We start from the raw sequence: 12,095 nt of genomic DNA, 5'->3' as shown, positions 1-12,095 counted from the left end.
AAAGAATGGCAGAGAAATTGCGGGGATGAATGTAACTGCATTGCCTTTGGGAATCAGGACAACTGCAGCCATCTCCCACAGGTTGGCTCATTGTTAAAGCACAGGGATATAACAGATCGCTATGTTATTTTTCTTCATATTTTTTCATACTACTATAGACTAGATACTCACACTGTTAAAATTCTAAAAATACAGCTAACATTTCAGTATGGTATGGTAATTGTGGTGAATTTTGAAAAAATAACTTCTGTAGGAAACTGCTGTGCAAAGCTTTTGGTCAGAGTTGAGAAAAAATAAGTTAAAATGTAGCAGTGAAATACCAGTAATAAAAGCCTGCATAGAGTTTAAATTACTATAATTTGTGACTCTCCTGTATTAACAATGTTTGAAGCACAAAAGACATCAGAGTAATGTACAACAAGCTCCAGTTAGTGACAGTTTCATCCCCACACTGCTTCTGAAGTCTGTGAATTAAATACTCAAACATATGGCTTTATACAAATGGCATTAAGTCTTTAAATAATGTGCAATGGAGAATGCTGCCTCTCTTCATGTAGCACAGGCTCCCTTCTTTCTTTGGAAGTCATCCCAGGTTTTCAGAAGATCAAAAGCATCAAAATGATGAGACGTGATTAATTTTGCATAAGAACATGCAAAATATTCAACATGGTTAATATGAAATAAGGCATAAGAAGCAATTACTTTTACTTTTAGTTTATCGAGGCAAAGTCCAATATATACATCTTCCAAGTAGATGGGCCGAACTGTAGAAGAAACTTCCACAATCCTTTTAGGTAGATCTCCAGATAAAAGATATCCAGTTCCTGAACAAAATGTAGGATACGTTTCTGCTGAATACAGTTCATTTGGCATGTACCACTTACTGTTTTTATCTCGGATTGGTTGGAAATTTAGAAAAGCAAATCCAGTAAAATAGTTTGTCTTCATTGGGGTATGTGGTTTGAGTTGCCCATAGATGAGGTATTCAATGTTCAAAAACATGTCACTGTCTATTTTCATAATATAGGATGCATTAGGGCAATATGTAGCAAACCATTTCATTGCAGTCATAGTTTTTAGAGTCAGATTGTTATAAGTATCCAGATAATCTACCTGAATGATATCATGAAAAGTTTCACTTTCTTCTTTGATTAGTTTATTTAAAGGTTCCTTGACAAATTTTGGGATTCCCATGAAGAAAAGTCGTGCTATAGTTGCATTAGAAATCAAGCTTTCATTTCCCCAGGTTTTTCGAATAGCATGCCTGGAACTAAATTCTGAAACTCTAGTGAAAATGCATAAGATTAAGAAAGGGATCTTACGTAAACACTTGTGAGGCTCATTAATGACATATTTGTAGTCATAAGGATAAACAGTGCGATATTTAGCAGGAAGCCGCTTCCATTTAAAATCATCTACTAGAAGTGATGAATTTTGCAGCGTAGTTTGGCTTGCAAGAAAGTGTTCATTTTTCATGACGTCATAATGTGTTTTTGTAAGGTCTTCTAAAATATATTTACGGTATTTATCAAAACCGATGTATTTCAGCCATGTGTACCTTATGACAGTGGTAAAGTAAGAAGCCATAATAACAAGCAAAAACCCCATAACCCATAAAAGCAAAAATGAGAGACGTAAATGATTCATTTCTTTGCAGTTTTGATTACATATTCCTTAGTTGAGAAGTGTATTTCTAGAAGAAAAAAGAAAATGAAAATACAATTAAATGTTACATTTCAGTTTTCTTTTGAAGTATCACATGCACATGTTCAGTTATCCATTAAAAAAAATCTACCATGAAAGAAGAGCTATTTTGTTATGTTCTGTTTTATCATCAGTGACAAAATTGCAAATATTCTGTCTGTGGTGGTCTGTATGTCCATTCATGAGAAATATTAGTAAATATATCTTTATTGTTAGTTGTTGAACACTTGAACAATGTGTCCAGTGTGCATGAAGAAAATACCATTGAAATCAAACAAATCTTGTAAAATGATTGCTGCTATATTTGTCATAGCTAAACTTTATGCATCAGCAGCACCACAGCACTCAGTAGATGAAAAAAAAAAAAGAAAGCTATATCTGAGGATCATTTGTACAACAGACAAACACCAAGCTATACTGCCTCATAGACTCCCTTGGGGAAATGTGTACAAAGTGAACAATGGAATGTAATATAGACTGCAATACAGTAATAACCCATACTGAACAGAATTCAAACATTCTCTGGAAACTTCTCATGCCATGGGAATTAAACAAGATGAGGGCAGTATCAGTCACTGTACAGAGGAAATATAAGTGGTATAGTATTATTCCAGCACAGAAAGAAAGGGAGACTGAGGGTAACCAAAACAGTATATTTCTTTTGATGTTTCACATCAAGAATAACTATGAATACCTGCAACAGGTAAGTGTGGATGTCATCATACAGAGTAATATCTGTAATTTATATACATATACTGTGTGTGTGTGTGTGTGTGTGTGTGTGTGTGTGTGTGTGTGTGTGTGTGTGTATATATATATATATATATATATATATATAAGTATGTTGTCTGGTACTGCATACTGTATGTCATGTGATCGCCCTCTCACAGTCAGTATTGAATAAAGCTTTGTGGTATTAAAAAATGTGTCAAGCCTTTTCAGTTGGCAGTCCTTGACATGTAAGCTGTTTGTTTACGTATACAAATGGTGTGCAAATGAAATGAATTTGATACCTGAAACTACATTTTCATTCTTCTTATTCTTTGACTGCATGCATAGTTTTGACTTGTGCTCCTTAAAATGTTTCTATGCTAGCACACCCGTAGGCTGTAGAAATCCACTTCAGTACCTATTTCATTTTCATTCACATTTTTACATTTTCCTACAATTCATACCTCTCAACTGTACAGATTTTCTCAGAATGTCCAGATTCTTGCCTCGTATTTTTGTTCTGTTTTTCATGAAATTGTGGTTTTCTGGCAAATTAGTGGCAAATCATTAAAGACTTTAGTTAGAAAATAATGACAGATATTTGAGTTTCAGACATCGGAAAAATGCATGCTAATGCAAAACCTGTTATTCTTATCAACTTTCTAAGTTTGTAAGGGCCCTATTTTTGAATCTTTGTCCCACTTTTACTTATGGCTTTGTCCAGATTTCTTGCTCTAAGAGGTATGCCCTACATGCACAAATTGATTTGTGTGCATTACAGTTTCATATCTTGCTGTCACAATTGCTTATATCTTTTTTCACAACAGTAAACCACAAACATTTTTAGAGACTTTTCTCATATTTTTGTTTGGCATAACAACGTCACTTTCACCACCAATGGTTTTGAAATGTTATAGAATGCTCACAGAAACCTTGAAATTGCAGATTCATCATTTGGAGTTCTACCATAGTGTAATCAAACTGGCTAATAAACTGGAAGATATGTAGTGTGCAATGTTTCTTCATTTTATATTTGAATTAGTATATTTAACCCTACAAAGACAGAGACAGAGAGAGAGAGAGAGAGAGAATAAAAAGTTCTGTCTTGAAAATTTAATGCCAAGCATACTGTGAACCAAATACAGTTCCATCCTGTAACTATGGCATGAACTGACCTAAAACACAGAGCACAAAAATCTGAGCTTAGCAACATCTAATTGTTTAATAAAAAAGAGATAGTTGTGTGTAGAAAGGCAGATTTCTAAGGCAAGCAGATATGATAGTGTAAAAAGCATATACCATGCACAGAGTGAGTGTAGTTTTCAACGTAAAGACAAAACTGTAGAGTTGGAAAGTATCTAAAATAAAAGCTGTGTGTGTGTGTGTGTGAGAAAGAGAGCAAAACAAAGCTCAGTACTGTTAAGATATTAAAAATAAAAATTAAAAAGAACAAAGAAAATTCTGACAAACACATGGTGCCCAAAATAATGACTGGTATTAAATAAGCAACTAAAAATAACACATAGCAGAATGGCTACAGGAATGAGATGGCACAGTGCAAGTCGTTCAATAAGGTGCATACATTTTGTACAGGTTGCAGATATTTTGCCAAAACCTGTAAAACAGTTATATACAAATTGCAAGAAGATGAAGATGCTAATGCAAAATAATTTAATTAGTGGAAGAAAAATCAAATGTATTGACACAGTTGAGCTGCATACCCAAATCACAGGGCATGTAATACCCAGCCTTACCAGGTTACTTGTCCTACCATACTTTCAGACCCCAAACAGAGGGCTACAAAGCCAAAGGAGGTGCAGTTTCAATATTTATCAAAGACGTACACACTTCCAGGCTGGTAAAATAGTAGGACGCACAGGAGACACTCCTGGTGCAGTTAACTATTGACAAAACACCTATTCAAACCTGACTACAACCTACTGGGAGCAGGTATAAGCAGCTTCACAGCCACCATCCCTTCAATTGAATCAAGCACTAATGTCTAAGCCTACACCAAAAAAATTATATGAGCAACTATATAGCTGCATGCATGCATCAATAGCTGACAGGACCAAATCATTTTCCTCAAGGAAGAGTAAAATTGTCTGGTGGACAGCAGCAATAAACAGACTCTATAAAAAAAAGCAAAAAAAAATGCTGTCCAGGTCCAAGAAGGAGCAGGTGCCAAGTTGGAAGCAATCTCTCTTTTGTCTGAACAAGCAAATAGGTTACTGGTGATATCCTCTAAGGCTAACTTTGAGTCCAAATTGGCCACATCCACTAATAAGGACAATCACAAGGCCTTCTTCGCATATGTCCACCATCTCAAAGGTAACTCCCAAATCTGCTCTGAATTGGTGGTCAAAAATACCACATGCACAAATGCCATAGATATAGCCAACCTGCTGGCAGACAAGTTCAGTGAAAACTTCACCCCCCTGTCCCCCCATCAGTAAACCTGGACATCCCCAGCACTTGCCTCCTTCCTCTCATCACCAGGTCGCAGGTTATTAATGCCCTCTTAAAGGCAAAAAATACAGCCTCCATGGGACCTGACAATATCCCTGGCAGTGTCCTACATGAACTCAGGCAAGAGCTCTCAGCACCACTAGGCACCCTATTCAACCAAAGTATGTGCACCAGCTTTGTCCCAGCAGAATAGAGGACATCCACTGTCATCCCTCTAAACAAAGTTGGAGCATCCACCGACCCAGTAAATTATAGGCCCATCAGCCTAACTAGCCTGATTGCAAGGCCATGGAATGCATTATCATGGACCTTATAAACAAGGACACTGGCAACCTCTAAACACTTGATCCCACACAGTTTGTTTTTGTCAAAGGGAGATCATGCCTGTTAAACTTGGTTGCCTTCTTCGAAACAGTCACCACAGCCATGGATGAAGGCAAGACAGTGCACACCACCAACCTTGACCTAGCCAAAGCCTTCGACACTATTCTCCACTTGGGCATAGCTAGGCATTAACCCATATGTTACCAGATGGGTAGCTAACTGGCTCACTGATAGAACCTACTCAGTCAAAATAGGGGAAGCCAACTCTAGCAGTAGACACGTAACAAGCGGCGTACCCCAAGGTATCAGTCTTGGGGCCTCTACTGTTTGTGATATACTTTTCTGAGGTGCAAGTCAAAACCAGTGGTCTGTGGCTGACCAAGTTTGCAGAGGACTGCAAGTTGGGCACAGTCATAAATCCCCCTAGTGATGTGAACATCCTCCAAGAGGGCTTTAACCAAACTAATGACTAGTGCCAGAAGCATGGCCTCAAACTGAATGCCAAGAAATTCATCATTATCCCCTTTGGGGAAAATGGTGTCCCCACAAATTATTATATTAACAGCAAGGTCCTAAGCATGCAATCAGTTGTGAGGGACTTCGGCAGCCAGGTTGATAGCAAACTGACTTTTGACCACCATATTGCCTCCTTCATACGGAAAGCTTTCTACATAGCCCACCTCATTAGTAAGGGCATCTCATCCAGGGACAAGGAGGTCATAATATCCCTGTATTCTTCCCTTATAAGACCCATTATTGAGTACAGTGCTTCTTTTGGCATTTACCTCAAAAAACACATGGAACAGCAGCTGGAGAGACCACAGAGGTTCATTTCCAGGAGAATCCAGGGCCTCAAACATCTATCCTACACAGACAGACTAAAAGCCCTGTGCCTCTACTCAGTCTCATACATACTCCTCAGTGGTGACCTCTGTCTGGCATACAAAGCAATCTCAGACCCCGCCTTGATGGGACTGCTGCATATCTGTAGGTCAAGCTCCACTTGAGTAACCTGCACATGCGACCACAACCTGGTCTGTGACATCACTAGGACTTGTTGGGACAGATTTGTGTCCCAGAGACTCTCCCTTCTGTGGAATAGACTCCCTCTCCACATCAAGCAGAGGACCTCATTAACCCTTTTTAAGCACAACCTGGATAACTGGATGAGGAACAGAAAATACACCCCTGGGATTCCACCTGTTTCCCTGCTGGACAAGGGTATCGGGTGCTGACTTGTTGGAACATGGGCTAAATTCTTGGCTAGGATTGTAAGGACCTCAGGGCCAATAACCTAGTAACTTCCTTTGATCCTAAGATCCTATTTAAGGTTCTTGACATGGAAAACTGTTTTACTCATTGCTCTGACTTCTGCAAGAATCTGATTTGCAAGCTCTTTTGGTGAGTCAACACAACCCTATTTTTCACAAGGACAGGGTTTATTTGAGAACATATCCTTCTTTTATGCCTAAAGTGTTTTCAGAGTTTACCTTAAGCCAAATAATCTCTTTCCAAAACCTAGAAAGAAGGGAGAGACAATTTTATATACTCTGGATGTCCACAGTCAACTCTAATATTACTTGTACAAAAATCAGTCCTTAAGGAAAGCCAATCAGTTATTTGTCTACTAAGGCAGGAAGAAAGGACAAGCAGTGTCAAAGCATTCAATTTCTAGATGGCTAAATCATGCTATTTATTTTTGCTGTTCTCACTATAACTTCCAGGCAGGGTTAGGGCCCACTCTGCTAGGACTCGGGCATCTTCTGTGGCTTTTTGGAATATTCTAGAGGCAGCATCTTAGTTCTCTGTACAGACTTTTAAAAAGCACTACAAACTGGATTTATTTTCTAGATCCAGAACATGCTTTGCTAGGACCATTCTCCAGAGGCTCCTGGATTATTAATTTCTTCCTCCTCCCCTTTGGTCTCTAAGGTATGGTAATCTACCAAAACAGTTTAGGCTACTACAACAGTGATCTAACACTGAACATAGTACAGTTGTGTAAATAAACTCACCATAACAGTACATGTTCTAACAGGTCACTGTTGCAGGAGCCATACCCTTCCTCCATCCCACTTGTTTTGTTTGTTTTTTTGTTGTATTACTAGGGTGCAGATATATCTAACCTTGTGTGTACAATTACATATGTTTTGATATTACTTTTTCTTTCTTTGCATTTTTTCCTTTCAGGGCGATAACCTCCCTTTTTGAAACAAGAAAGCTCTGAAGCTTTTAGTGCCTAAGTTGCCTTTTATGTGGTTCTAATTGGGTTTCAGCAGTCAGGGCACATGGAAGATGCCCTGTAGCTGTGAAAGCTGGCCAGTGGTCACATGCTGGACAGGATATAACCCAAACAGCTTATGCTACTACAACAGTAACCTATTAGAACATCTAATATCATGGTAAGTTTACTTTTACAACTTTATCTTTCCCTCTGTAAGGCTGAAATAGAGGGCTTGTCAAAACAGGACTGTCAGCAGCTGGTACTTAGATAAAGAGAAGTTAATGTGGTAAAAGCTAAGGAATTCCCAAAAAGTAATAGAAAAGTATTTGCATGAATTGCCTTTTGTAGATAAAGAAATGGGTGAAGAGGAATTACGTATATGTGTATTGAAAGGTGAGAAGGCTATACTCTCCACTTCATGTTGGTGTACTGTTGAAAATTACCCTGATTTGATCAGTTTGGAAATAAGTAATGAAAATTTTAAGAAAGAATAATAGTGTGATGATACATTTAACAGGGCCAGAGAAAAATATAGCCAGAGCAGGGTGGATTCATTCCTTATGCATACTGTAAGCGGAAGAATAACTTACAGGAAGAATAAAGACAGAGGCTAAATATTATGCCAACTGCTAGTTTCAAAACCTTTTGAACACTTACACTGAAACTGATGCAAAGTCATGTTTGGGGGGATGCTTAAGAATGGACAAAACTAAAGCTAGATTTTTAGCAAAGTTTTAGTGGCCCAATGAAATGAAAGGCATTAATAATTTCTGTGGACATGCTCAAAATGTCAAAAGACTTCATCACATCTTGGGCTTATACCTCTGTTTATTACTGAGGTCCTATTTGAGTAGACAGCTATGGATCTTATAGGTCTATCAGTACAGTCTAGTAATGGCTATCAAAATTTTCTGGTGATTATGCACTGTGCTACAAAGTTTCTTAAAGCAGTGCTACTGCAAAAAACAAATTTTGTGGACAGAGTAAGTGTTAATTTTCTCCAGGGTAATGATACCCAAAGAAATGCTCACAGACCAGGGAATGATGTTTATGCCCACAGTAATGCACCAACTTTGCCAGTGATTTACAGAAAACAATTAAGAACTTCAGTGCATCACCCTCAAAATCCGCAGTGGTGGTGCTGCGATAGCATTGTCGCCTCACAGCAAGACGTTGTCCCATTCGATTCTCAGCTAGAGCGACGTCTGCGTGGAGACATACATGAATGGGCATACCTTCATTGAAGGTTGTGCATTAGGGCCAGCAACTCAGCACATAAAAATCAACTGCCAATCATTAGCAGACCGGAGTTCCGCTGTGGCGACCCCTAACCGGGAAAAGCCAAAAGACACAACAGTGCGCCACCCTCAAACTGATGGGCTACTGGAGAGCTTTATAAAAACTCTGTAGTCTCTGATAAAGAAGGCCACAGAGAGAGTTGGTAGAAAGTGCAACCAGTTAGTTCACCCCCCTCCTGTTTGTTGTAAGAGAGGTACCCTAAGCTTCAACAGGATATACCTCATTTGATTCATTACAGGAGAGACATCTCTGTGGTTGTCTAGACATAGCTAAGGAGACTTGATATGAAGGGAAAACTCCATTTAAACATGTAACAGCACACGGCACAGACTTTACAAGATAAGATGAAAATTGTTACATTACTATGGAAAGAAAATATGTAAAGTGCACGAGAAATGCATCAGAGAGTGTATAACAAGAACTCCAGACTCAGGGAGTTCAAAAAAAGGGACAGTGTTTTAATCCCTTCTGCTGAGCATAAATTCATAGCAAAATGAACAATGTGAAGTACAAAATAAGAACAGAATGGGAACAGCAGTTGTCATGGAGGGAACTGAAACTTCTGTAATTAGTTTAAGAGCTGTTGCAGATATCACTAGTAAGGCAAAAGGGAATAATAGCCCTACTACTCAAGCAGCTGAAACTTTGTCTAAGGCGTAGAAAAAAAGTGAAAAAAATCCTTACTAAGAAAGAATGAATTATGTTGTTGCAGAGCTCTTGGTAAAACAAATCTTATTCTGCATTGTACTGAAACAGCGATGGGGAGCAAATAAATTTATTTTGTTTACTATTACTAGGATAGTTCAATTGGATTGAGCATGAACCACTTTTTGGCAGAGGCTTGGGGAGAAAAGATCCATATATTGTGCAAGATCCATATATTGTGCAATCATTAAAACAATCATGAAAGTTTAAACAAAATTGAAGAATTATACACAGCATAGGCAATACATAAAAGAGAGTAAGCAAAAATAAGTCAGACGTAACACTTTACAGGGTAACAGAGTCTCAAAGAAAGGTGATTAGTGAGGCAATGAGAACATTACTTAAACAGGGAATGATTGACAAGTCTCAAAGTGAAAGGAACAGATTTTTGTGGTGCCAAGGCCAGATAGTCCACAATATTTTGTAGTGCCTCCTGGAAACTGAATGAGATATTTAAATTGCACTTATTGATGGGACTAGGTAAGGCAAAGATTTCAACCACTCTAGATGTGACCATGGAGTACCTGGGTCAAGTAACATGATTACGATAACATATGGGTAATTTGGGTCTCCTGTCACATTGCAATAATACAGAACTTGGATTTATACACACGGGGAGTATCTTTGTGGCATATTACAGGTTAAATAATGAAAAAAATATATTGTTTTCTTTTGATGTGAAAAAGCCTGCTTTTGAATGTGATTTGATAATTACATTGATTTTAACTTGTGAGCTGAGAGAGTACACTTATCAATAAGGCAAAGCAGACATTAAGTGACAGAAAACACAAATGCAATTAAGCATGGTAATGAGGTTTTGTTGCTTTATCAGTTTTGTCAGAGTCTTCATAAAAGAATAATTTTGTGATGGCAGCTGTTTGCTCAAATATATCGTTTATAACTAGAGCCAGTTCAGAGTCTCTACAGTCACCTAACTTAAAGACATTAGAAATAGCATCATCTAAACAGATGATTACTAATGCATTCTAAATATGGTTTAATACTTTACAGACTTCTTGTAGATGCAAGTATTACTTTTTACTATTAATTTACCAATCAAATTGCATGCAATAATGTCTAGGAAGTTCTTATGCTTGCAATAGCCTAGCAAACTTCAAAAACTTGTTATGAATGTTCAGTAGTTTGACATAATGACAGAGAGACTGTTCCTCACCTCCCCATATTAGAAAGATGTTATCCACAAGTTGGACATGCAATAAAATCCATTTTCTGTACTCATGTCCATCATGTGCAAACATTTCTTCCTAGTTGGAGAAAGCAATATTGGTATAAATATTAATAACTGAAGAGCATATGGCAGTGCCAGTTGCTAGTAATGCTCATCATTAAAATAATAATAAAAAAAATATGTTGAAGTACCAGTTCAAACAACATGCACAGCAAATTTACATATGGAAAAAGATCACATAATCTTGACAAATGCAGCATAGCTGCTCCAACCCTGTAGTTGTTAGTTATGACAATGAACAAGAACTTTCCATCAAAAGTCACAATAATATATTCAGATATAATGTTGTGCATATCCATCCACAACCCCTTTTCCCATTTTTACACATGGGGTTGGGTTGACACTTCAACAGTGACAATCATCTAGAGCCGAGGCTCACACCTGTCACAATTTAATTTATATAAAAAGGGCTTAGTATCAAATATAACATTACTAATTCCATTGCCAAGCCAATGATCTATCTTGTTTACTATTTATCTTGACTCCTATAGGAATAATCTTCAATTTTCACTTTCTGAGATCCACTCCTATAAAATCCTATCCATTTTTGAGCTCTAGCTTCCAGAAAATTATCTAATAAGTTTTTTTTTTTTTTTTGGTGGACAGCTGGATGATGCTCCCATAGCATTTCTTACCATCTACCTTCATTTACTTCACCTTGTAGCTTGGTGTAACATACCGGTTGCAATGCTTTTACATACTGTTCTATGCCTGTGACTCCCAGACCCCCTTCTTCTTTATTTAAAATCACTTACTCCCAACTGATCTGCTGACATTCCCCTTGCCCAAATGAAGTCCCTCATCCAGTTTGTTATTTTCCAGTATGATTTCTCTACCTAGAGGTGTCCAAAACGATTGCTCCAAATATAAAATATGTGGCATCACATGCCAGTGTAATGTTTGAACTCTTTGGTATAGATTCAGCCCTATTAACTTCCATTTTGTCAGATCTCCTTAAGTTTCTCTCTTTTTTCTTCATGTGTTTTTTTCCTTGAAGAATCACAGGGAACAGCTAGTGAAGAAGGGCATATCTTCAAGTGAGAGGAAATCAAAAACAATAGTGTCAGCGATGCAACACATAGCACACTTGCCTTTGGTGCAGAAGGCTGTGGCCTCTTTTCCTGCACCAGGTAGATCGTTGTAGTACAGCATGAGGGGTTTGCTGCATTCTTGAGTGTGTCATCTTTTAGATGAGATTAATTAAAGTGAGGCCTCACCTGCACAAGTTGATAGCAGCTCAGATGTATGTAAAAGATCCCACAGAACCTTGTTGAAAAGAGTTGGGGAAGTTCCTGGATTCCCTGGGCAAAATTTCCCCAAGTAGTATAATTGCCACCTTGGGCCTCCCTTAAAAAGAGGCCATTAGCCTAGTGGAACTAACCTGGCCAACAAAGGATAAATAAATACGAA

General features: G+C 37.9%; 1 protein-coding gene across 2 annotated transcripts in view; it reads right to left on the bottom strand.

Moving 5' to 3' along the window:
* Positions 1–338: 338 nt before the first annotated feature.
* LOC122794006 (beta-1,3-galactosyltransferase 2-like) overlaps positions 339–12,095 on the bottom strand; it is a 477,845-nt gene continuing 466,088 nt past the window's right edge. For both annotated transcript variants that reach the window (XM_044062103.1, XM_044062102.1), the window contains exon 2: positions 339–1,693. In XM_044062103.1, the coding sequence (XP_043918038.1) occupies positions 550–1,647 (1,098 nt within the window). In that variant the 5' untranslated portion in view covers positions 1,648–1,693 and the 3' untranslated portion in view covers positions 339–549. The remainder of the gene's footprint in view (positions 1,694–12,095) is intronic.

Source organism: Protopterus annectens, chromosome 2.part1, assembly GCF_019279795.1.
Source record: "Protopterus annectens isolate FY-2018-M chromosome 2.part1, PAN1.0, whole genome shotgun sequence".
Classification (NCBI taxonomy): Eukaryota; Metazoa; Chordata; order Ceratodontiformes; family Protopteridae; genus Protopterus; species Protopterus annectens.
Note: the sequence above shows the minus strand (reverse complement) of the source record. Positions and strands in the feature narration are given on the sequence as shown.